Below are 26034 nucleotides of genomic sequence, written 5' to 3' on the forward strand. Positions count from 1 at the left end.
CAGGCAGGCGTCCCTCAGATGCATTGCTCTCACACCCACATATCCTTCCATCCAGTAACTCTCTCCTCCTCCCCATCGTCTCCTGTCCCCAGAGGCAGGAGGAAATGCAGGATTTTTAATGTTTGCAGTGAGGCACCTCCCTTTGTGACCATGTAGTTTTTGTTTACAATCTTCTTTTTGGCCTCTATTCCTGTCACCATTCTTGGCAGCTTCAGCATCCTTGGGGATGATCCCCAGTGTCTGGCCCCTCTGTTCCTTGGCAGCTCACTTCTGGGATCTTTTCCTCCACCCCACCTCAGCCAGTCACTCCCATGCTCGTCCTTCGTCGCTGACCATCTCCAGGAGCAGCATGTCCTCTGAAAATCTTTCCTTCAGACACCACACTCTGACCCCCGATCCCCCACCTCAGCACCTCCCCAACCCTACTGGCCCAATCCTCACGCACTCCCAGAACTCCAGACCTACACGTCCAAGTTCTGCTTCGGTATTTACAGACATCTGAAACTTAGTATGTCCAGAACAGAGTTCTTGATTTTCCCCTCAAACCTGTTGCTCTCTCTCAAGCCTTCCCAGCTCAGTAAGCAGCTTAACCATTCACCCTGTTGCTCAAGCCATAAATCTAGAAGTCATCCTTGATTCCTGTCTTCCCGTCACCCCTATATCCAACCCGTGAGCAGATTCCATCCACTCAACCCCTAAAACATATCTCAGATAGCCCCTCCTCTCCATTTCCTCTCTCTCTCTTCTCGGCAAGCTCCTGCCACTACTATTCTCCAAGACTACGCAGTACACCACCTAACGGACTCTTTCCTCCATACGGCAACCGGGGTGATCTTACAACATAGATGAGATCGTGGCACCACAGTCCCAAGTACCTGAAACCTGGTTTCCCACCGCCCTCCTCTTCGACGCTCAGGCCTTCCTGTTCCTGGAACAGACACAGCTCACTCCTCCCTGAGGCCTTTGTGCCACCTGTTCCCTCCACCTGGCTTAGTCTCCCCGATTTCTGCACGGCTGCTCCGGCTTGTCCCTCAAGCCTCAGCTACATGAAGAGGCTTTCCCTGGAGCACCCAATCAGAGGTAGACGCCTAGTCACGCTGAAGCGTATCACCCACTTTTAATTCTCTGTAGCATTTCTTAATGGAGATTTGTTTATTGTCTGTCTTCCCCCACAAAAGTGTAAGTTAAATGCCCAGGAATTTTCAGAATGTTTTTGGGATTATCTCTTAGACTATTGTATTCATTCTCATGTGGGCTGCATAAATCTGTTCATGGCAGGTGCCTCCATCTGACTTTGGTCCCCATCGACTTCTTCCAGAAGAGCACAAAGGATTGGGTGCCCTAAGGGCTCATAGAATATTCTTCTAGACGCCTTCACTGAGAAATGTGAAAATACACGGTGAATAATACTGATGCTCTTTAACTGCCTCAGAGTCCCGTCCCCCTCAGCTGGAGTCCGTGTTCCATTTCCCTCGGCTCCTGTTGATTATTGTTGAGAAATATTTCATGATTCCTAAGAGTATGTGAAGTCCTCCCCACAGCCTTGTGAAGAAACAATCAAATCCCTTTGGAAGGTAGCCGATGGGCACGGGTCCCTCAGCCTTCCGGCAGACTCCAGAGCTCACAGTGCAGGAGAAAAAGGAGAGGCCTGCCCGCAGCTCTCTTGCCCCAGCGACCCTGAGCAGAGCAGGTGGCCGGGGCTGGGGCAGACGTGGAAACACACAAGGATGAGGCAGCAGTTTGGTGGTGAAGAACTTGCCCCAGACCCCTCCTGAGAGCTCACAGCTCAAGCCTTGCCCAGGAATGGCCTGTTTGACTCTCTGTGCAAGGGGGCTGAAATGGTTTTAACCACTTTATAGCTCAGCTGTTTGGTTCAAGGCTCAGCCTGACCCGGCCCTGCTTACCTCTTCCCCCTCAGTGTCTCCCCTTCCGTCTCCCACTCTGAGGACTGACTGCAAGCCCTCAAACGGCCGCTTTCCCTTACCTCAGGGACTTTGCACATGCTGTCCCTCTCCCCCTGCCTTCACCAGGCTAACTCTTGCTTGTCCTCCAGCTCTCCATTTAGACATTACCTCATTCTTTTAATAATATCTATTCAACAAATATTTATTGTGAGTCTGCTATTTACTGGGTTGCCAGGAGCTTTCCTAAGTTTGCGGGAAACAGTAGTGAACAGAACAGACAAAATCTCACCTTCATGAGCATACGTTGTAGAGGAGGATGAACAAATAAACAGATATGATGTATGTGGTGTAAGGATTATGAAGAATAGAGCAGAAGAGGAGAGCAGACACGGTGGGGTGCTGTTTTGTACAGTGTAAACAGGTGAGGAGGTGATGTTTGAGTCGAGACCTGAATGACATTAGGGCCTAAAGCATGCAGGAGTCTGGAGAAGAGCATTGGGGCAGAGCAGCTGATGTGTGTAGAGGCCCTGGGCACGGGCTTGGCATGCAGGGCGCAGCACGGAGGCCGGTGTGGCTGGAGCACAGAAAAGCAGGCGGGCAGAGCCACCATAGGTCGCCTCGAGGACTCGGGGTTTATTCTGACTGTGATGCAAACAATTGGAGGCTTGAGAGCCGAGGAGTGACATAAGCTGGTTCACCTCCTCCAGGAAGCCCCCTGGCTCCCTGACGTGGGGTCAGTGGCCTTCCTGTGTGCCCACAGAGCGCCCTCTCTTCCCTCTCATACCTCACTGCTCAACACTGAAGAGTTTCTTGGTCTGCTCCCCATCTGTGTGCCCTCGAGAGCACATTCATGCACCATCCCCCCGCCAGTGCCGGGCACACAGTTAATATGCAGTAAACGTGTATCAAAAGAATGAACAACTGATTCTCACATCCCAACATCCCTGAAGTCCCGTCAGGGCGCAGTGTTGGTTTCCCAGCAGCATTAGGATGCGCACTTACACGCCCGTAACAGGTACCGTATAACAGGCATCAGCCTTTCTGTTTTAAAGCAGATCGACCCATCTGAGCAAAAGACTCTGGCCAATCTGCCGTGGATCGTGGAGCCGGGACAGGAAGCCAAGAGGGGAATTAATACCAAGTATGAAACCACGATTTTCTGATACCCACCGTCCTCCCGTCCTGCGGTGCCTTGCACACCAAACAGTCCCGGAGCAGGCTTTCCTTCGCGCCTCCATTTCCACCCAGCCCAAGAGGAAGACTGCTCTCTTTGTGTGGCCTTGTCATGGGTGAAAGGCCGCTGGCCATTCCTGGGGACATTGTTTCTGCACCAGTGACAGCAAGTGCAACCAAGACTTTCCAGCCGTAACCCCTAAGAGGCACGAGTTGAGATTTTTCGCTGACCCTCCCGACTCCCCTCCCTGCCACCTCCCAAGGTATTTCTAATGATTCTGCCCCAACACTTGCTTTGCTGTATCTGGGGATAATACCTTTAAAAAAAAAAGTACAGGGGATCTCTAATACTGCCTAAAAGTATACGAATCTTGGGTTTATTTTCCACTGTCAGCGGTTTTAAAGGTAGCAGCAGAACAGAACTACCCCCATAAGGCATCTGTAAACTCATTATAACACTGAGTATCGTTTCATGCAAAAGGACAAAACCCACCCCTTGATTGCCAGGAAATCCTGTCTCCCAATTTCTATATTTGTGGATTTTATATGTAATCAACTATGTCAGATAAAAAAAAAAAAAAACCTTTACATCTATGGATTGATTCAAAATTTAAGAATGATTTAAAACAGAGGAATTTATTATGCACAGAAAAATGTGTCTTGTATTAAATATTTTTATTAAAAGAATGTTTCATTAATGCATTGATAAGAAAACTAGGTTAGCTGTGAGGGATGTTTCTGGTTTCATTTCAAATAACTAAATTCCTTCTGCTACTGCTGAGAGGACTGGCTTGGGCGTGGTGGGTACTGACCGCGCTCACCGGGGCAGGAGACTGGGGCAGGCAGGCTGGTGTCGACCCAAAAGCGCTGACACAGCCGTACGCCTGCAAAGATTGTTTTTTTAACCTGCACAGTGTTTTAAAGAACACGTTTAAAAAAAAAAATCTAGGGCTCCTGCTGTCAAGATTTCTGTCATGGAAACCTTGTTTGAGAAAGGTGTTAATAAAATTCTATTGCAAAAATTTTTTTTTCTAGAAAAAATACAGAAAAAAAAAAAAAAGATGAGATTCCAAAGTAATAAAGCTCTTTTCTTGAAACAAAAAAATAAATAACTAAATGTTTGCTTACTATTTGATTAAATAAAATTTACTTACATTTCTTTAAGGTATTTTAATTTTTTTAATGTCTCTGTGGAGTATTTGTATGATACCATAATGTATATTTCTGTAGAATCAAATTATATAAACAGTATCAAATATCATTATAGAAAAAAATAACGTTTTAATGTATATTGTTCTAACCGATCATATTGTGAATCATTTTGAAGTTCATTATAGCGATATTGATAAACTGTGGGATTGTCTTAATGTTTTTTTTTTCATTAACCAATATTATTTTAAACCCAACTGAGATTATCAGTTACATTCATCAGTTGGTGAGTTTTGAAGAAGGATGACTAAATTTTATTTCAAACTGACAAATGTATATGGTTTTAGTTCAGTGTTGAAGAATTTTAACACAATATTAAATTACTTGAACTGAACAGTTCCTTGTATATACTTTGCCTATTCACTGTTGATATGTATGTAGTAAATCGAGAGTAAAATAACACTAAAATATGGTACCAAAAGGAAATTGTATAGGAGCAAAGTAAATAGTAGCTTTGCTGAAGCAGAAACATATGTGTAAATATGCTTGGGCTTCCAGTTATAAATTTTGTAATTTTTGTCATTATTTATATCCTATAAAAAAGCACACAAAATAAAACAGAAATTGTACAGCTGCTGGTGCTTGGCATCGTTCTGTGAGCACCTTCCTCTTCCATTTAGGAGCAGAACCAAAGGTCCAGCCTTCTCAGCATCCATGGCTACAGGGATTTTTTAATTGGCAAAACTGTTGAGAAAATTTGCTCATTTCCATGTTCAACCAATTTGAGAAAGATACACTGGCCTTTAAAGTCTGAATTTCAGCCAAAAAGCCCCCATTGTCTTTGTTTGTTTAGATATTAAAGTGGGCTATAAGGAGGAATTGCCAAAACAGAAATTTCTAAAAGAGGAGGGACCACTAAACTGGATCACTTTATAGGACCACGTAGACGGCACATTTGGAAAAACATCTACACATTTGTCTTGGTCAGCTTGGGCTGCCATAACAAAATACCATAGACTGGGTGGCTTAAACAACAAATTTATTTCTCACAGTTTTGGAGGCTGGAAAGTCCAAGATCAAGGTGCCAGCAAGGTAGGGTTCATTCCAAGGCCTTTTCTCTGGCTTGTCGGTGGCCACCATCTTCCTGTGTGCTCACTTGACCTCTGTGTGTGTGTGCAGAGGGTGGGGGAGCAGCGAGCTTCCTGGTATCGCTTCTTATAAGGGCACTAATCCCATCATGGGGGCCCACCCTCGTGACTGTCTAACCCCAGTTATCTCCCAAAGGCCTATCTCCAGATGCCAAAACAGTGAAAGATTAGGGCTTCAACATACATATGAATTTTGAGGGGCCACAAACTTTCCATAACAACATTCATCAATCCTTTCATTTTTCCTAAAACATATGTGCCAGCTGTGAGTTGAGTGATCATAGGGGCCATGTTAGAGACACACTGAAAGATCCGGAAAGATCAATGATTCACATTCCATATCTTGTGACTTTCCGGAGATCTCCCCGCTGCTGGATCCAAGTCTGTTACTCTCTGAAACATGCACCAATCTCAGGGCACTCCCGGCCTGACATGCAGAGGGCCTGGGCTTTGAACCCCAAAGAGCTAAAACCAGCCTGAGATGGGATGACATTCACAGGGGCAGAAGGGCAGGTTTCCTGAAGGAAGGTTTGGGCTGGGATTTAGCTGGTAATTCTTCAAGGGGGCTATTGGGCCCCTTTTTATCTTGCTAACCACCAAAGGGTCGGCAATCCTCTTATTATCTCTGTGGATCAAATGCTTATTTATATCCATTATGGTCCCAGCACAAAGCAGATGGCACACTCCAATTGGGATAATTTACGAGTTTAATGAATAGAATAGTTACATAGGTGTTGGCGCCTGTAGGGAATCGGGTGGAACAGTATCCCTGGGCTGGTAATGGCCTGAGGGGGAATGGGATACGGGGACTGCCAGACAGGTGGAGGGACATGGCCAGCTGCAGTGGCCCCAGCGAGGGAGCCAGGGATTAAAATACCCTGATCTCACCCTCCACCCTGCATTGCCTGAACCCACTGGATGCCAGAGGGCACTGATACAGTTTACACAGGGCAGCCTCCAGTCACCAGCAGGACCGGGAAGAGGGAGGAGTGGGTCTGAGGGGCAAACAGAAGAGCCAGTCCACGTACTGGAGAAAGGATTTGTGCTCATTTCCTTGAAGGGGAAATCTGACACATTGGTAACTGCAGTATCTATGGGGGTGGGGACCCTTGAATGCTAATATTATTCCAAAAATGACTTCAATTCAATTACTCCATTTAATTTTTTCTTCTTAAATTATATTCTGTGATAAATTTGGGTGAATGAACCCTATGAAAATTGTGCCTAGTTAGTTCATTAATAAGTCATGGAAGTGATTTTTCTCAAGACATACCAGATTCTATGTTGGAATACTTGGGAATATTGCTGGTGCATATAATGTTTGGATAGGATGGGGCAGAAGACAGGCTTAGATAAAGAACACACGGCCAAATTCTCAAAAATCATAAAAATTCACACTTGGACCCCAAATAACATTGCTCCTAAACTATTTCTGAAAAGAAATGGAAATTTGATAAGTGGGCTAGCCTCCAGAGTTCTTCTTCCACAGAATTGGAATATAATGACCATGTTCAGAAGTCTACATGGAATAATGCCTTTAAGACATTTTTTCAGTTCTCTTTTTATATCAGCTATTCACTGAGTATGTTTCCAATGAAAATTAAGCAATCTGACAGTTATAAACACATTTTCTGAAAATAAAATTGGGTAACCAGCCAACACAGGCCAGCAGAGTCCACCTGCACCAAGGCTCCACCAGCCTACCCCATGCTCCATTCCTGTCTCCCCCACACCCAGCCGGCCCCACGCCTGTTCGCTGCTGCCGGTGCAACTGTACAAATGAACCCAGGCATCTGCCTGCCCCAGCAGCAGAGTCCTGCTTCCCACAGAAACCAGCTCCAAAGCAGGCAGAGCATTTCCTTAGGCCTGCTGCCCAATCACCATCCTGCACACTGTGAGAGTCCATTAGTACACACGAGCCAGAACTTATTTTCGTGGTGGAATGAACCCTAAGACTTTGGTGCCAACCTGGGGAATGTCAATTCCACTTAACTGTTTCCTGTTTTCTTCTCAAGACAATCTACTTTATCTTGCTCTGTGCTCAGTTTGGTGCCATTTTACTTAGAGCTGCTAATGCAAAGATGATCATCCTCAACCCGACATATTGCACTCTGTGTGTAATTCATAAAGAATCATAGCTACAAATTATTATCATCAAAATCATTTTTGTTTTTCTCTCCCAAACCCCAGAGACCTATGTTTGTAAAAAACTGCATGGGCATTTAACTTTCCGAGTAGTCAGTGAGCGGTGATGTAAAGACTTAGCCATCCATCAGACTGAGAGAGAGACTGTCCACTGAACAGCTCCAGCGGGGTCACCCCAGCTGAGGGTCAGCCACAGCAGCTGAGGTTTTCTCAGGGGTCATTACGTGGTTCCCACAGCCGAGGAGCCCGCATGTTGCATAACGGACTCCATGAGCACAGGGCGGCTAATGTGCATCTTCCAAGTCCTGCCGTTTAGGAAACCTCTGAGTTATGTCTCAGCGCCACAGTTAAGAGCCAGCTGAGATGGAGTCACTCTTACAACCAAAGTCAGCTCACGACATCGTAATAAAAGTCGTTCAAAGCAACCCATACTCAATAGTCGATGTCATTGTCTTCTGGATGTCTCAGTGCCTCAATCAGGCATCCCAACAGCTGCTCCCTGGGGAGCCTGCAGCTCTCCCTCTTATGTCTCGTCAATAAGACAAGACATGTGACAAGGGAAGTTCAAGATGCCTCCAAGAAGCAACATCAGCTGTTTTCTGACATTTCTGACATTCATGGCTGATTTCTCTCTGTTTCTCAAAAGTGCATGCTCGGTTTTCTGAGAGAAGAAACAAAAATCCCAGTGTGCTAAGTGTTGAGTGAGGGGAGACTGGGAAAGAAGAAAGGCACAGGAAAGTCAGGAATTCCATTTCAGCAGGCCATTTCCGGGATGTGGGTTTGCAGGGGGAGGGGGAAGGTTGCAAACTTCCTTCAGGGCCACACAGGTAACATGAGTGAAGGGGGCCATGTGATCCACAGAGCACCTCCCTCATCGCACGGCAGCTGCTACTCAGTTCCAGCTGATTGTTGCCAGGCAGAAAGGAAGACCCTGGGTCAACAGATTTCTAAGAAATCGGGATTTTTATGCCAAATCACCAGATTTTCAAATGCTGGCAATAAACTCAGAGTTTTAAAAAATAAGTGTGGGCCAAACAAAACTTACCTGTGGGCTGGGCATGGTCCATGCATCACTTGTTCATGACTTTCTGAGATTCCACCAAGCTTCAACGGCCTCACAGCTAGATGTCCAGTCACTTATCAGAGGAGGAACTGTGTTTGTGGCTGGGGTAAGAGGGTGGGAGAGGCAGGGATGCAGAGTCACTGACATTCTGTTGAACTGCTCTTATCACCAGGTTAGTTTATGGGAGTATCAGGAACTGAATTCAGGGACTAGTAGCAAAGACCAGAAATAACCACCTCTTAAACAGGGAAGGGTTGAATTTTTTCTCACATAACATGAACTTCAGAGATAGTACAGGGCTGGAATGGTCGCTCCACAATTGTCTTCAAAATCCCAAGCTCCTGCTATATTTCTATTCTGCCATCCTTAGCATTTGGCATCCATCTGCTAGGTCAACTTATGATCACAAAATGGCTGCTGGAGCATCATCCAGCACATCCACATTCCAGGCAGGAAAAAGGATGGTAAGGACCAAAGGGGATCTGCCTCCCAACTGAGTAAGGCAATCTTTTAGGAGCTATCCTGGAAGCTTCACCTCACAACTTCTGCTTACATCTCATTGGCTACCCCTAGATAGGTGGTTGGAAAATGTAGGTGTTGTTGCTTTTAGCTGCGCACACTGCAGCCCCCAATGATACAGGAGTTGTTAGTGAGGAAAAGGGAGAGACTGGATATTAGGACAGCCACTAGCAGTGTCATCTGCCACAATGGGAATTGGCACAGCACTAGTAAAAGGTGAAAGCCCGCACACGCAGGTGAGACACTTGGACAGAGAAAGCAGTGACTGGAGGAGGAACTGATGATAATAACCCTGGCAGAGCTGCTCTATAAATCAGCCATCAAATCCAAGCAGGAACGATCCCCACAGCTGTGTCAATATGCACACCAAACGTCTGTGCTGCTTGGCGGGGCTCCTGAGAATGTCAGGGCAGGGCAGGCGGAAAGGAACGCACTGCATAAGCAGACGTCGCAGGCAGCTGGCGGTGGCACCAGGGCGGGACTGGCAATGGCTTGGTCCGCCATCAAGGGTGAGAGCAGAGGGCACCAGTTCTGAACCTCCACTGCTCTCTGGAATCCTCTGGGGAACTTCAAAAAATACAGATGCCTGGAGGCCGACCCAGTGGCATAGTGGTTAAGTTTTGCGAGCTCTGCTTTGGCAGCCCAGGTTCAGAGGTTCAGATCTCAGGTTCGGATCCCAGGTGCAGACCTACACCACTCATCAAGCCATGGTGTGGCAGCGTCTCATGTACAAAATAGAGGAAGACTGGCAACAGATGTTAGCTCAGGGCCAATCTTCCTCCCCAAAAACAAAAAACAAAAACGGATGCCTGGGTCCCATCTCTGGAGATCCTAAATTAACTGGTCTGGGGTGAGGCCTGGATTTGGGGGAGGTTTTTAAGTTTCCTGGTAATTCTGGGTGTAGCAAAGCAGGAGAAGCTTCACTCTTGGATGGATCAGGCCCTCCAGATCCCCTGAGAAGTTGAGCAGCCCACAAAACTCCCCACCAGAGGCTCCCTAAGAAGTAGATCCCTGAGGAAATTAAACCATTTGCTGAAGGTCACACAGCTGGGACGTTAGTGCAGCCAGGATTCAAACTTAGATCACTTGACCACCAAAGCTAGCGTTGCAGCACAGTCCCACACTCCCAAGCCTCTCACCCAAAGAGTGAGCCGAGGTCGCTTCTCCACTTTCACTCCCAATCGTCCACCACTCGATGGGTGCGTGCATATCCCAAAGAGAATGAAGTCTGAGACAGCTCAGAAGACAGCAGATGACAGCTTTCCTGCTGAGCAGTCTGTCTCCTGGGAGCTAACAGCCACGAGGACGGGTCTACTCTGAGGTAGAGAAGGATGCCCTGAGAGAGGTGTTCCATGGAGCGAAAGCCACAGGGTCACAATCTGTAAACCATGGAAGCACGGGCAGCACAGGAATGGGGGTTTGTCACTGGGACAAAGGATAATTACACCATTTATTGAGACCTGTTTCAGATGCTTGGCATATTTTTCAAGCCTCACAGAAACCCTGCAATTAGGTGTGTGGTCCCCATTTGACAAATGAGGAAACTGAGGCTCTGAGACTTTGCACCTTTTCAAATGGAAGGAAAAGGAAAAAAGGAAATGAAATCAAGATGGCAGAAGAAAGCACACGGATCTACTAACCCCAGGGCTGCCGCTAATGTGAAATGAACCCCCTAGGAGTTTCAAAGCAGAAACAGGCTTCTCCAAGAACAGGCCATAGTAGGGCTGCCACCTGCCCTGCTCAATGCTGAGTCATCTGAGGACTGAGACCAGACTAGGCCTGGCCAAGCGCTGGCAAATCCAAAGCATCCCCCAAGCTCCGCAATTCATTTGGCTCCTGTCAGAACAGCCCCCGTGCTTCTTTCCAAGAGCAATCCCTACAGGCACCGAGATGGGGTAACCAGAATACAAAAGCAGAAGCCCCCCAGGCGCAGAGACCGCCTCTGACATCTCCTCTGAGAGCTCAGGACCTGGCGTCACTCGCATGGGATGTGAATGAGTGAGATGAATAATGAATGAAGCGCATAACTGAAACGATGCCCCTGGGCAGCAGCCTCGGGGCTTTGTGAGGAGGCACGCTGCCTGGGACCGAAACCCCAGTTCCACCACTTGGCCGTGGGGCCCTGGCCACTTAACCTCTCTGCACCTGTTTCCACGCCTAGAAAACAGAGCTAACACCTTGCAGCCTTATTGTGAGGATTCAATTAAACGATGTGTGGAAAGTGCCCAGCACACAGCCTGGCACATAAAAGGCCTGTAAAAAGTAGTAGCTCCCCCTTCCTTCCTCCTAAAAAGGATTCGTTATGTCTCAGAAAGTTAGTTACTTGACAGAGTGGGGCAAATAAACCCAAGGTGAAGGGTTTAGAATCACTGCTAACTGAAGATGAATCAGAACCGAGAAACACAGATCTCTAAGACCTGACCCAGCTGCTGACACCCAGGCCTTGACCCCCAGACTGGAGTTCATCCACCACAGACCCAGGAGGATTCCATTTCCAAGTGAAACTGACACTCAACTTGTAGCCCAGTGGGTCTTGGTCTTTCTACAAAGAAAAAATCAGATTTGGATTCTGGCCCTGGCTTTGTCACTGATTAACCACCTGGGGTGCAGTTCTTCCTCCATAACCTGGGACTGCATAGTCTGCAAATCCACTCAACTGCTGTGAAGATAAAACGAGGGCTGGGCCGTGCCCAGAGCAGGGAGGTGATGAAGACTTGAATGCATGAATGTGCACATTCGCTCCAGCTCCTCAGAAAGCCACCTTGGTACTAAGCAGGAGACTTCACTCAACTGCTGGGTATTTTCAAGTTTGATCAGCTGCTTAGCTGCTTAGAACCACCAGACCCAAACTCGGGCCTGGAACACTCTCTTGTTACCTATTCTAGCCCTGGGAAATGGGAAATTAAAGAGGCAGGTTTTCTGTTCACGTCTATGTGATAAGCAGTATTCCCAGTTCTGAGGGCCTGACCTCATAAATGAATTTAAAATGAACACCAGCGACTCATATTCCTAAATCATAACTGAAATGAAAATTTCCCAGGTTTTGGTCTTCTCACAACGTCATCTGACTCAGAAGTAACTCGCTGTTGATGCCAAATGACTTCAAAGGCCTGGTCTCTGATGAGTCCCACATTTGAAGCAAATTCTTCTGCCTCTTCCACGTGAACATACAGAACTACAAAACAAGTCCTCATGGTTAAACTCATAGCCCAACAGCAGCTGATTTTCTGATTCAGGTATTTTAATAACTGCATAGTGTATCCGTGGTCTTTAAGGGGAGGGGTTTGAGCAAGGAAATCTAGTCAAGTGACAATCTTCAGAGACTAAGAATTATTAGAAAATCATTTTCTCCTTCTCTAAAGGTCGGTAAGTAAATTATAATAATAACATAAAACAGTTGTTGAATAACAGATCGCCATACTTGCCAACTTAAACACTCTAGGGATATGTTTATTCATTTCATATAATTTGGAAGCAAATCTTTTTTTATCCAAGTAAAGTTTTACTTTCCCCTAATGATGCTTCACAATAAAATGCCAAACTAAAACAGGAAAATAAAGAGAATGCTGATGACGTGCTACATCTTAATTTAACAGCCTCGTGATATCCTAATGCAGAGGGAGATCCCAGAATGCACCATGGGCGTGTGGGCAGACAGGAACTTCAATCATTCAACAAATATTTATTGAGGCTCCAACTGCAGCCAGGCTTCTGTTAGACTCTGGTATAAAAGACACAGATCTGGGGCCAGCCTGGTGGCGCAAGCAGTTAAGTGCGCGTGCTCCACCGCAGCAGCCCGAGGTTCGCAGGTTCGGATCCCGGGCGTGCACCGATGCACCGCTTGGCAAGCCATGCTGTGGCGGCCTCCCACATAAAGTGGAGGAAGATGGCCACGGATGTTAGCCAAGGGCCAGTCTTCCTCAGCAAAAAAAGAGGAGGATTGGCATCAGATGTTAGCTCAGGGCTAGTCCTCCTCACAAAAAAAAAAAAAAAAAGACAGACACAGATCTGGTTTTCAAGGAGCTTATAATCTAATGGAGGATTCCAATAAGTAAACAACACAGGGCGATAAAAGCCATGACAGAGAAAAGAGGGCAGGGCAGAACTTCAGCAGGAGGGTCATCTCAAAGAACACAGTCACACATCACATAATGATGTATCGACGACAGACCGCGTATACAATGGTCGTCCCATAAGATTAGTACCATAGAGCCTAGGTGTGCAGTAGGCAATACCATCTAGGTTTGTGTAAGTACTGTAGGGGAGGAAGAAATTTTCCTCTGCTCTTCTAGGTTCTTCTGGCTGGTCTAAGAATTAAATTGACACGAGACAGATTGACAGGAGAAAAACAAAAGTTTAACAACATGTATACATGGGAGAAACTCAGGAAAACTGAGTAACTCACCAAAATGGCCAAAGCCCTCACCTTAAATACCATCCTCAGCTAAAGACAAAAGGAGATGTTGGAGGTGAGGAGAATCAGGGGCTGTAAAGGGAAGGAAGGCAACTCACAGGTAGGTGAAAAGAAGCAAATGTTTGGAAAACAAGTGTTTGGCCACACAGAAACAGAAGAACACAGAGGGGAGTCCAACAAACAGGCTTGTCTAGGTTCCTCCCTGTCTACCACCTAGCTCATGTTACGCTAAGGTGACAGCTCACTTCCTGAGACAGGTTTTTTTTAATCTGAATTCTTTTAGGCAGTTAAGAGGGAGGTAACAAGGAAAACTTTCTGAGTCTTTTGTTTCTTAATAATCAGCCTAAAATAATCCTCATGTTCAAGAGACACATTTTGGGGTTGCCAATTTTGTTCCCCTTCAGTACACTCTATGACGTTCACACGACGAAATCGCCTAACGATACACTTCTTAGAACATACCCCCATTATTAAGCCATGCATGACTGTATGTAAAGGATAAGAAGGAATTAGGAAAAAAAAAAATTAGGTGGGAGAGGGGCAGTATAGAAGAAAGAACAGCATATACAAAGCCACAGAAGCAAGAGAGCACAGAGCAGGTCCAGGGTCTTACAGAGAAGTGACACGACTAAGACGAGGACTTTGGAGAGATCATGCAGAGAGTCAGGGAACCACTGCCAGGCGAAAGATGCTGGCACCCAGATAACATCAAGGGATGTTCACTGAGCACTTCCTTGTCCAAGCACTGAGATAAGTACTTCATGAGCATTATCTCATTATATCCTTACAAGCCTCAGAAGGAGGAACTGATACCCATATTTTACAGATAAGACAACTGCTGATATTTTCTTGTTTTCTTATTATCTATGGTCCCCACTCTCCCCCAACAACTAAAATGAATTTATTTATTGCTTTAGCTGATGCTTAAAATAGCGCTTGGCACATAGTAGGTATTCAAGGCATACAGGATAAACAGGTGGCTGGATGAACAAACCAGTAAAGGAATTTTGCCCAAGATCACACTGAGCTAAGAAACCCACGCCACTACATTCACCACACTTACCACGCTAAACTGCAATTTTTAGTCTTTGTTGGTCCTCCATCTCACCAACCTCCAGTCTGCACTGGACTCAGGCTTGGGTCCCCTGTGTTGTCTATCTACACCCATTTCATTGCTGATCTCATCTAGTGCTGTGGTTTTAAATACCATCGATTCACTGATGCCTCTCAGATTTACATCTCCAGCACAGAATTTTCCCACGAACTGCACACCCTTTTATCCAACCACCTGGTCAACATCCCCACTTCGATGCCTAACGATCATCTCAAATTACTATGTCCAAAAACCTGCTCCTTTCATAGTCTTCTTCATCTCAGTTTACAGCAAGTCTATTCTTCCAGTTGCTCAAGCCAAAGAGCCAAAACCTTGGTATCATTCTTGATCTGTCTCACAACCTTTATCCGATCCATTAGCAAATCCTATTAACGCTTATCTTCAATTCTTACAGCCAGATTCTTACATCCAGAATCCAAGTCGTCACAACCTCTACTGTTGCCACCCTAATCTGGCCGTCTTCATTTTGCCCAGATTATTGCAAGTTTCTCAGTGGCCCATGCTTCACCCTTGCCTGTCCCCCTTTCAATTGATTCTCAGTTGGTTCTCAGTGCCAGAGCAATCAAGTTAAAGCTCAAGTGAGATCACTCTCTGCTCAAACTCCTCCACTAGCCCCTCTCTCAGAGTGAACGTCCTTACGATGGCCCACGAGGCCCTCCACAGTGCTGATGCTTCTCCTGTTATACTCCCCTCACTCAGTCTTCTCCAGTCACAGCGGCCTCCTTGTCAGTTCTGGAACAGACCAACCCATCCGCCTTCGAGTCTTTGCACTTGCTGTACTCGCGCTTGGGAATGCTCTCTAGATATGTGCATGGCTCGCTCCCTCATCCTTCAGGTCTGTATCCAAGTGTTACCTTCTTAACGAGCAACTCCATCTAAGACTGTAACCCTTCCCCTCCATTTACACACACCAACCAATACACTCTAGATTTTCCTTATTTAATTCTGTCTGCCTGGCCCTGGCCCCCCACTGCAGTAGGGCAAGGACTTCATTTTCTCACTGCCACATCCCCAATACCTACAAAAATGCCAGACACATGGTGGATCTCAATAAATATTTACTGAATGAAGGAATGAATACATGAATTCTCTTCTTTACAGGATCTTCTCCATGCCAGCCACTCCAGGCAGCAACCATCAGAGACAAACTGAGGAGACAAGGACAATTTTGATAGAATTGAATTACACAGACCTGATAAGGCATCAATAGGAAAGTTGATGGCTTTAGTTTGAAGAATCTTTCATGTTTGTTTTCTAATCGACAAAAGACAAGCAAGGAGTCTGAAACAATCTGAAAATGTTTTTCAAAAATATTTTAGGAATTTTATTTTTATAAAAATCTTCAAATTTATGTAATAAAATGTATATGAGGCAAAAAAAATCATGTAAGCTGTATCATAAATACAAAACTAACAGTTTTCAAAACATACAAGACACACAGGATGTAAAAAAATCTTTATATATACAAAATGCAATGCAATTTCCAATACAAAAAAACGAAGCAGGGGAAAACGCTTGAAAAACGTTCATTTGCAAGCACAAAACCAAACCCTCCCCGGCCGGCCCGAGCTGCGGGGACATCCGCAGCTCCGTCACACTGGGCTTCTGCTCTTTCCTCCTGTTGCCTTGTCTGTCTTCGCATTTACCCTCTTAATTTATTTTTAAGACAAGGGCCAATCAAAGCTTTTTCAAAGCTGATGTCTGTTGTTATATTTTAACAGTCAAGTGGCTTTTAATTCTGAAAGTTAAAACTTTATACTCTGAGTTTATAAATGAGTCCCTAAACATTGTGTGCAAATCAAATTGTGATTTGGCTACTCTAAGCAGAACACACTATTTACAGAAATTTCTTTTTATAAAATTAAGATTTTCACATCCCATTTGCTTAAATCACAGTAAGCCTGTAAACTAGTTCCTCAACTCATCATAAAAACAAAAAACAAACCTTAACAATGTAAAAGATTTTATTCACTCTATTTCCCTCAAGTACTAAGGAATATCTAACCTAAAATACATCTGGAGTGGTCTATTCTCTCCTACCCACCCACATCTACTGATATGCACCAACAACAGAAACTGGCTCATTGCTTATCTACTGTTAACACTAATACTTATTTGATTTAGTTCCTGTTGCAGCAACAAAAATTTTTGAATTTTGGTTATTTTTTTATATGAGAACCACATCTATTATTAATTTTTTGCCATTTCCCTTAACAATATATTTCAGGGAAAATGTTTAGATTTAAGCTGCAATTAAAATTCCTTATCAGGAGGTGAAAAAAAGCTAGTTATTGATGCTCATGTGCTTCGTCCCTGTCAAAAGCTATCTTTCTTGATTAACCTTAGAGGGATGGGGGAGGGAAAGGCGGGAAAGGAAAGGAGGGAGGGAGGGAGGGAGGAAGGAAGGAGGGAGAGAAGGTGAAGGAAGACACACAGGTGGAAGGTTAAAGGTGACATCTTCCAGAGTTACAAACACTCTTCTGGTACTGCACAGAAAACCATAAAGAATTCTCTTAAAATTCAGTAGGAGAACAGCACTGACAATGCCATTCATCTACAAGTAAATGGAATTTAGAAGAAAATGATTTTTTACAATTTTATATTTCTTAGAAAAACTCTGTTGTTAAAACTTATGATTAAAATTGGCTCCTCCCCAAATTATTCTGATTTATGAACATTTAACTGTGGAGCAACTGCTAAAAAAAAAGAAAAAGGTGAGGATTAAGAAAGGTCAAGTTCAGTCAAGTAAGAGGTCGGGGATGTGAAAAACCAGAGAGAGCAGGATAGTGCCAACTCGGAGACTGACAACTGGAGGCAGCTATGGCACGGGGCTGCCGGCCGCTAGTGAGAAAAAGCTAGACCAATCAAATCCACTCTCTCCAGCACACATAATTTTTGCTTCACAGAAAGAACTTTTGAAATCCAAGATTCACTCATCGAGTGTATTAAAGGAAATGTTGCAAACTGTGCACACAGACAATATTTTTAAAGCAAATTTCAGGGGTGCAAATAAGCTCCAAGATTGTATTTAGGAGAACGATACCCCCTTGGGGTAAGTGTAGTTCAGAAAGCAAGTCGCTGCTTCTCTGAGGCACAGCCTGCATAATGATAGTATTAAGATACATATTTCCTTCGAATTACTCTCATTAATTATGTCAACCAATTTGAATGCATCAAGAGAGAATTTTACCAACAGTATGACAAGGTATGTATTTACATTTTCATTTGCATCTTAAGGACAAACTGTTAACAATAATGATGATGATTATGAAAAACAGATTAAAGGTGTGTTCATTTGGGAAAAAGCTACATTAATATTATGCATCCAACCACAGACACTTTTGTCATGAATGCAATAGTGCAAAACAATTCACAGCTTTATAAAAAGTTGAAATACAAAGTTTCATTAGAATTTTTTCCAATTCAAAAACTAAAGAGTTCAACTTACATTAATGCTATTTTACTCTAAAACCTGTAAAATATATAAAATACCAAGATTATCAACAGTCACATATGTTTTGAAGTCAGGGGACACGTGTATTTTCTTAAGATTGGTTCCGTTTGTGTAGAAGGTCTGTGAGGATTCTCCAGTGACAACATTCCACCACTGTTTAAAGAACAATAAAATTCTCATTAGATTGGTAATTACACTGTGTGACAATCTGTAGTGCCAGCCAGATCCTTCACCCTATCACCCCCACTCCCAAACTTAAGCACACAGTAGGAAAGAAGTCTAAGATTTAATGCTGAGTATCGTATTATCAACCTGAGCCTTTCCTGATTAACGCTGGTGACTGCCTCACAGCTGCCCTCCACCTGACTCACTGCAAGGCGCACTGCAGAAACAGCGGCCTGCTGAGAGCTGCAGACACAAGGCTACACAAAGTCCATCACGGCCACGGCCACACTGAACTCTCCTGTCTGCATGTCTTTCTCCGTGGAATGGACAGAAGAATGCCCCTCTCTTCTCTGAAAATGCCCCTTTGCAGACAGAGACTTGTATTCTGGCAGACACCGAGACTATTCATAACATGGGCTACAGGACAGGATGTTCTCTCTACTGAATCTTCCCTTTCACTAGGAGCGAGTCAAGAGCCCATGACCAAATCTCTTTATAAAATAGTCTATACTTTTATTTGCTAAATAAATATTGAACATCTCAAATGTAGCAGGTGCTCTGGCCAAGTCCTTCCTTTCATCCTTCCAATCATTGAATTCGCTAAGATTATAATGATATTTATAATCATTTCCCAAATGGAGATCATAAAGCTTACCCATATACCTCACAGCTAAAATGAGGGCAAAAAAGACAATGTACATGAACCCCTCTTGAAAGGGCCTCAGGTACATGAAGATTCTGAGGATTATGAACACAATAATGGTGTTACTCACTCTTGTGTCTGTGGCAGTGCCCAGCATTCTGCCTGGCACGTGTGACTGGGTCAGCTACTCATGTTCACTGTCAGTAACAGTAACTGGTAAAAGTACACTCCACGGACTTGAGTAAACCTCACTGCAGCGATGTGTACTAACTTGAAATTTTCCAGAACTGACAATTTTGTAAAACAGCCATGTAATCAATACTGCAGAGGACACATTCCACCTACCTGAGAGAAGACTCATCAGTTTTCAGTCCCTAGGGGCAAATCGTGGAGGTAGAAGGCCCCTAGAGATCACCTAGTCCAACTGGCTCATTTTACAAATAAGGAAAGCAGGGTTCTGAGAGAAGGAAGGCCTTGTCACCCAAGATGACGCTGCCGGCAGGTGGCAGGGGTGGAACAGCTTCTGGATTCCTAAACTGATGCTCCCGCTGCCTTTCACTCTATCAACACAGACCACCCTACTCAGAAACACGACGCCAGCTACTAATTTGAAAATGGCTAAAAATCAGTGCTATTAAAATAGCAGCTAAGGCAGGAGATTTTTAGGGCAGTGAAACTATTCTGTATGATACTACAATGATGGCCACATGTCATTATACATTTGTCAAAATTCATAGAAAGAACAACACCAAGAGTGACCCCCTAATGTAAACTAGGGACTCTGAGTGATAATGATGTGTCCACAAATGTCCATCGATTGTAACAAATTTACCACTCTGGTGCAGGATGTTGAGAGCAGGGGAGGCTGTGCACCTGGGGGTAGGGGGTATATGAGAACTCTGTATTTTCCTCTCAATTTTGCTGTGAACCTACAACTGCTCTAAGAAATTAAATGAATTTAAAAAAAAATAGCCGCTAACATTTCCTCAGGGTACACTATGTGCCATGAAATAATAGTGCTTTACATGTATTAACTCCTTTAACTTTCCCAATTCTATAAGATACATATTATCATTATTCCCATTTTACAGATAAGAAAATCGAGGCACAGAGAGTTAAATAATCTTGTGCAAGATCACAAAGCTAATGAGTGGCAGAGCCAGGCTTTGACCTCGGGCAGTTGGCCCCAAGGCTCCCTCTCCTGACCATTACACTCGGCTGCCCCTAAGTAACCGCAAACATGCATTTACTGCCATGTATACCATATTTCAAATCAGCCTTTCTCCTCAGGAGTATGAATTAATGTGGATTTCTTGTCATTCTAACAGTATATACTCTGTGGCATAATACAGGTAAATAGCTAAATTATATTATTTCTTAACTTATAAATAGGAATAATTTTGAAAGTTGAGCTTTTTAGCTACTGGATACCTACTTTATCTTACTGATATTTGATTTATACAGCTTGGATCTGAAGTAAACAGGCTCAAAAGGCCTAATTGCTTGGACACTACAGCAGCTGTTCCTTCTTACTTTTAATTTGCTCTGTGCTTTTGGATAGTCTCATGAACACGCTGGGTAGATGCAGGCTGGGCTCCATCATAATCAGTTTAACCATGCTAGTAATCAAACCAGAGGGAAGAACACCCTGATTGTCCCTTAAATATACAGACTGAATATACAGGCTACAGGTTCCTTCACCTTAAGACATAACCTCTACAGTACAGATATCTATTCTGTTGCTTTATGTCAAGGTTCTCCAAGAACTCTGCACACCTGGTCACCGACCTCTATCACATCTTGTAAGCCAAACTCACGACTATGTGAAGGCCTTCTGTGGGGCCCAGGGCGTCAAATGACGTGGTCTCTGGAAGCTCAGTGTCAAAGCTGAGCAGCTAAGTTTCTCAGCAGTTAATGCAGCTCAAAGCTCTCAGCTTCCAACAAAAGACAGCAAGGCTGATCCTCTAAGCACTATACTCAGAGCAGACCAAGAGTTACGGTTTATCTTTACACTCAAAGAGGACAAGTGGAGACGGTCTCATGATCCCCGAATAACTAAATAAAGGTGCAGCCAAAAAGCTATAGGTTAACGTAACAGCTTGTAAACAGCATTGTATTTTCAGTGCACACTTGTAAAGGGATAACACACATCCTCTCATAGAGCTAAAAACTGCCCTCTGATTTATCATTTTTATAAGCTAGATTTTTACATTGAGTAAAATTGCAATTACGTGGGTCCCATAAAACCAAAAACTTCAATTCTTTCATTCAAATATTTCTGCACATCTATACTGTGTTAGACAATTAATCAGGATCATCTCCTACACTTGAATGTTTTCAGTAAAAACTAACAGTATCATAAGATCTAATTTATTAGGGATCTATTTTAAGTGTTCAGTACAATACATAGTATCATCTTCGGCACCTTTAACAAGTAAACCACTATTCAGAAGACTCACTTCAAGCACCCCCTCCACAGCAAGCCCCTGCTAACTCCTGAAGGTAGGACTGTTCACTCCTCTCCTTGTGCCTCCACTGTCCTTACGCAAACGTGCCCCAGAACCCCTCCCACACTTCAGAGGCTTTGTTTACTGTCTGCTTCCCCCACAGACTGCAAGCCACCTGAAGGCAAGAACCAAGTCGTAAAGACTGCGCCACACAGCAGTGTCTTAGCACACAGTGGGCACTTACACTGAGTGGACGGATGAACAGATACAGCACCAAAAAATGACCTGGGGCACCACAACACAGCCAAGCTTTGGCCTCAGTACTCACAAACAGTAAGTTTGCATAAGCCAACTTCCTAACTACGTAATTTTGGAAAGTTACAACCTCCTTGAATATCAGTTTCCTCAGCTATAAACCAAGGATAATAACATTTAAGCCTCGCAAAGCTGGCTAATGAGATGAGGTAAGTAAAGCATTTTGTAAACATAAAGCAATATGCTGCTGCTGCTGCTGTTATTGTTATTATTATTATTATTATTATTATTATTACCACCACTACTACTAATACTAATACCACTAATACTTAAGAAAGGAATTTCACAAGTTTTTTTGAAGACTTTCAACCAAAATAGTTAACAATTAGTGAAGGGGAAATAAAATTAAGTTAAACACCCCACTTTCTAGTCATTCTGATCATCTAAGACTTTGTATTGGGCAATACGAGAGCTCTAGACCAAGAACATCTCTAACACTGTCACCTAAACTTGCAAGAGATCTGAGGAAAGCAGCCTTGTGGATCTCAGTCTCGTCACCGCAAAACGGGAATAGTAACAGCCCTTCCACTCTGCTGGGCTGCATGAGGCCCAACTGAGAAACAGGAAGTGAAAATAGCTCAGAAAATAGAATACAGGCTGTTCTTTTCTTTCACAGTCTTTGAGGAACTCTTACCTTAAGATATCCTTCAGCAGAGACAAGCATTTTGCTATCTGGAGAAAAGCAAAGGTCGGTCACCCAACCTCCGTGGGTAGCAGCTCCTTCTTCTACTGAAATCGGAGCACACAAATGAAGAAGCTCACCGTTTGAGACATTCCATATCTACATAAACATGATACAAATTCATTAACAGGGTTATCCAGAAGTTGCATATATATCTATCTCATCTGGAGCATATTTGGAAATCTTTTTTAAAAATATAATTACAATTCAGTGATACCTTAGGAATTTTTTTTAGATTGTATTCTCTCCCATACAAATTTTTAAAAAACACTACTTCTAATAAAAACGCATTACTTGCAATATTTGTCATTAACTATACTCCAAAAAAAACCAAAAAGACTTAGAGTTATTGATTAGAATACTGTGGCTCTTTTCATTTAACACAAAGAAAATGATAGGAGAGGCAAGGAATAAACAAAAAAGGGCTAACATACAAACTACCTCAAAAAAACAAAGAATTCTAGTCCAAGATTTACCACTAAGAATGATGTCATTCCAACCCCTAAAGTATAACATATTTTAAACAATAATTCTCTGTACAGTTCTAAATATATATATATATAAATTATTTTACTAGACTCATAAACAACCCAATTACTTATCGATGCTAATATTTCCATTTATTTCCACTTAATATATGAGCGGTATATACTCTAATTTTTCAAAGAAATGCACATCACAATAAGAAAAAGAAATAGAGGCATAAATAGCAAAAGAAAATAATCAAAATCATCATTTGTAAATGTCTCCTTAGAAAACCCAAGAGAATCCAATGGAAGAACTCACTAAAAAGAATTCAGTAAGATAGCTAAATGTAAGACATATATATATAAAAATTAACAGCTTTCCTTCATTTTGAATAATCAGGTAGAGGGCCGGCCCCGTGGCTTGGCGGTTAAGTGCGTGCACTCCGCTGCTGGCGGCCCGGGTTCGGATCCCGGGCACGCACCGACACACTGCTTCTCCGGCCATGCTGAGGCCGCGTCCCACATACAGCAACTAGAAGGATGTGCAGCTATGACATACAACTATCTACTGGGGCTTTAGGGAAAAAAAAAAAGGAGGAGGATTGGCAATAGATGTTAGCTCAGAGCCGGTCTCCCTCAGTAAAACAAGGAGGATGAGCACGGATGTTAGCTCAGGGCTGATCTTCCTCACCAAAAAAAAAAAAAAAAGTGAATAATCAGGTAGAAAAACATGTTTTTAATGTACTGAAGAAAAATTTTTAAATAACACTTATTTGAAGAGAGACAATTTTTTCGTTCAGGAGTTTCTGAAAAATGAAACTGCCCTATAAGCAGTAAAGGAGCCCTTTCATCCAAAGATGTGAACTCAGAGCAAAATTAATGTTCCCAAAGCAGCCCTGCCACTTCAGCTGAAGCGGCATTTATGACAATGGCATAGAGACGGGTGGTTCCTTAGTCTTCAAGTGGAGAATCTTAATTTTCCTGGAAAGCCTATCTGATAACACCTCTGTTCCTGCAAACTGCATACTCTCTCATTCTTCTGAATTATATACCTGCTCCTTGAAGTTTAAATCCCCCTTTGTAAAAAAGAAAAAAAACAAGCCTCTCCTCAAATATACTAGTTACCAAAGCAGTTATCCCCAATGCCTAAACCTTTCCCATCAACTGCCCAATCCTTCCAACACAACAAGAGGCAGACAGACCCATGAGGACTGCGACAGGCTACACTGTACATGTTGACTGTCTAATAGATAGAGTGCTAAAGACATCTTCTTTCAGTGCTGAGAACGGCAGAACTTGCAATTCATTTATAATCTAGATAACGATTTACAAAATTATTTTCCTCAAATTCTTCCACTAAAAACAACCTTTGGTTCAGGTCCAAGAATTAAGATGAATCATCCTCAAGCTAACAGCAGAGAACCAACTGCAAATAACTGGGGCATCTGCCTCCTCACATAGAGAGGAAATGCTTCACTCGAACCAAAATGAATTCTGTTCTGCAGCAAGTGCAGCTGTGAACACAACGTGCACAAGAAACAAAACAAAGAATGCCTCATCCAACCAGAACCCCAGGGCCTGTGCTTCTCTGTCACATTAACAAAGGTCCCCAACGTGATGCAGAGGGGTAGCCAAAGCTACAAGAAGAGCAGTGCTTTCAAAGCAGCAAACGTCCTACCCTGATTTCTCCGTTGTCATCTCCAGTCGCCAACAGGGTACTGTCCACAGAGAAGACAGAGCAGCGCACACAGCCTTTGTGGCCCCTCAATTCATGAAGAGGGGAAAAGAGTTCAAAACTCCAAATCTGGAAGACAATTAGGATTGTTTAGGAATAGTAAATACACTCAAAATAAACATCTGCAAACCCTGCCTTGAGTACTAGTTAGATATAAATTCAATCACACGCAAGTTCTAACATTCAACAGTTCATGAACTTTCATAAGACGCCCAAGTTTCAACCTGCAACCTTGTTCACTTGTCTGAGTCTCCCTTTAATTGCTCAAGTTAACTTGAGCTCAAGGATCAAAGTCACAGCTTCCCTAACTTTAGACTTAGAAGGAAGAATGGCAAATCAATTAAGAGCAGTCTCTGAAGTGAAGGAGACTTTACTGTGAGTCCTGGCTCCACTATTTACTAGCTCCTTGTGGTCTAGGACAACCCACATAAGCTTCTCTAGCTTCAGTTTCCGCATCTGTAAAATGGGGACAAGAGTACCTATGGTGTGAAGATTAAATGAGATAACAGAAAGTGAAATTCCTAGCACAGGGCCTAACACATGACAAGCGTTCATTAAAGGTTAGTCACTATACTATCCTACTACCTTGGCAGCCAAATGCTGTTCTTTTCCTTCCAGTATTCTCCTTCACGGTTCTGTCATCACCTTTTAATAAGCGTACACTAAAAGCTACCATGTTCCAGGAACTGGGAGCTAAGAACTGGTGGTACAAGGTCCTTGTCCTTGAAAAGTTTATAGTTTAATCAGGAACACAGGCTTATGAATGGTTAAGTGAACAGTTGTATGAAATAAATGCTCTAATAAACATGAGTAATATGTAATGGAACACTGAAGGTAGAGCAGCTAATCCTGCCCGAGGGCCAGGAAAGGGTTCAATGGAGAGCTGACACCAAATGTAGGTCTGGAAGAATGAGTCATAATGCTTCAAGGTAAAAAAGAAGCAAAAGATTGTGTCAAGCCAAAGTTAACAGCATGCACAAAAAGATGGAGGTCGAAATAGCCTGGCACAGAGAGAACAATGTAGCAGAAAGAGATGGTGATGGGCTAAGGAGCTTGGCTTATAAACCATCGGGTCACAGAGGTGTTTCACCAGGGGACTCAGGCAGCAGTAAGGAAGATAAACTGGAGGAGGCACAGACCAGAGGCAGGCCCACCAGTGAAGGTGAGCCTGGTCAGAGGGTGGGGACAAGGAGAAGAAGGATCCAAGAGACACTGAGGAGTCATCAACAGAGTACAAAAGACAGGATCGAGTCCCAGGCAATTCCAAGGTCGGCAGTTTGGAAAGATGGGTAGATCATGCCATTAACAAAAATGGAGTAAAAATAAGAGAATGGAGTATTCAATGTCCCCAACCAGGTGGCATCATGTCACTGGAATGTGATTTTCAGAAACATCAACTTATATCAATTACATAAAAATTTACTATGGGTGAGCAATTAAATGTAAATCCCTTTCAATGCTTTTTGTTGCCTATAATATGCAGTAGAGATTGCACTT

At 43.5% G+C, this 26034-nt stretch overlaps 2 protein-coding genes across 3 annotated transcripts in view; one reads left to right on the forward strand and one right to left on the reverse strand.

Annotated features, from left to right (window-relative positions):
* Positions 1 to 4156, forward strand: part of LOC101395103 (ankyrin repeat and sterile alpha motif domain-containing protein 1B) — a 75947-nt gene extending 71791 nt beyond the window's left edge. The window contains exon 10 of the mRNA XM_014780224.2: positions 2957 to 4156. Within this exon, the coding sequence (XP_014635710.1) occupies positions 2957 to 3067 (111 nt within the window). The 3' untranslated portion in view covers positions 3068 to 4156. The remainder of the gene's footprint in view (positions 1 to 2956) is intronic.
* An 11513-nt stretch (positions 4157 to 15669) lies between these two features.
* The window catches only part of APAF1 (apoptotic peptidase activating factor 1), an 80670-nt gene continuing 70305 nt past the window's right edge, over positions 15670 to 26034 (reverse strand). Inside the window, exons 25-27 of one of the 2 annotated variants that reach the window (XM_087449062.1) lie at positions 24481 to 24606; positions 22288 to 22434; positions 15670 to 18236 (exon numbers count right to left, since the gene is read on the reverse strand). In XM_087449062.1, the coding sequence (XP_087305188.1) occupies positions 18090 to 18236; positions 22288 to 22434; positions 24481 to 24606 (420 nt within the window). In that variant the 3' untranslated portion in view covers positions 15670 to 18089. Of the gene's footprint in view, positions 18237 to 22287; positions 22435 to 24480; positions 24607 to 26034 lie in introns of those variants that run through there. The other variant, XR_015556381.1, reaches the window with a different exon arrangement.

This window comes from Ceratotherium simum, chromosome 25 (genome assembly GCF_057802395.1).
Source record: "Ceratotherium simum simum isolate JZ-2026a chromosome 25, ASM5780239v1, whole genome shotgun sequence".
Lineage (NCBI taxonomy): Eukaryota > Metazoa > Chordata > Mammalia > Perissodactyla > Rhinocerotidae > Ceratotherium > Ceratotherium simum.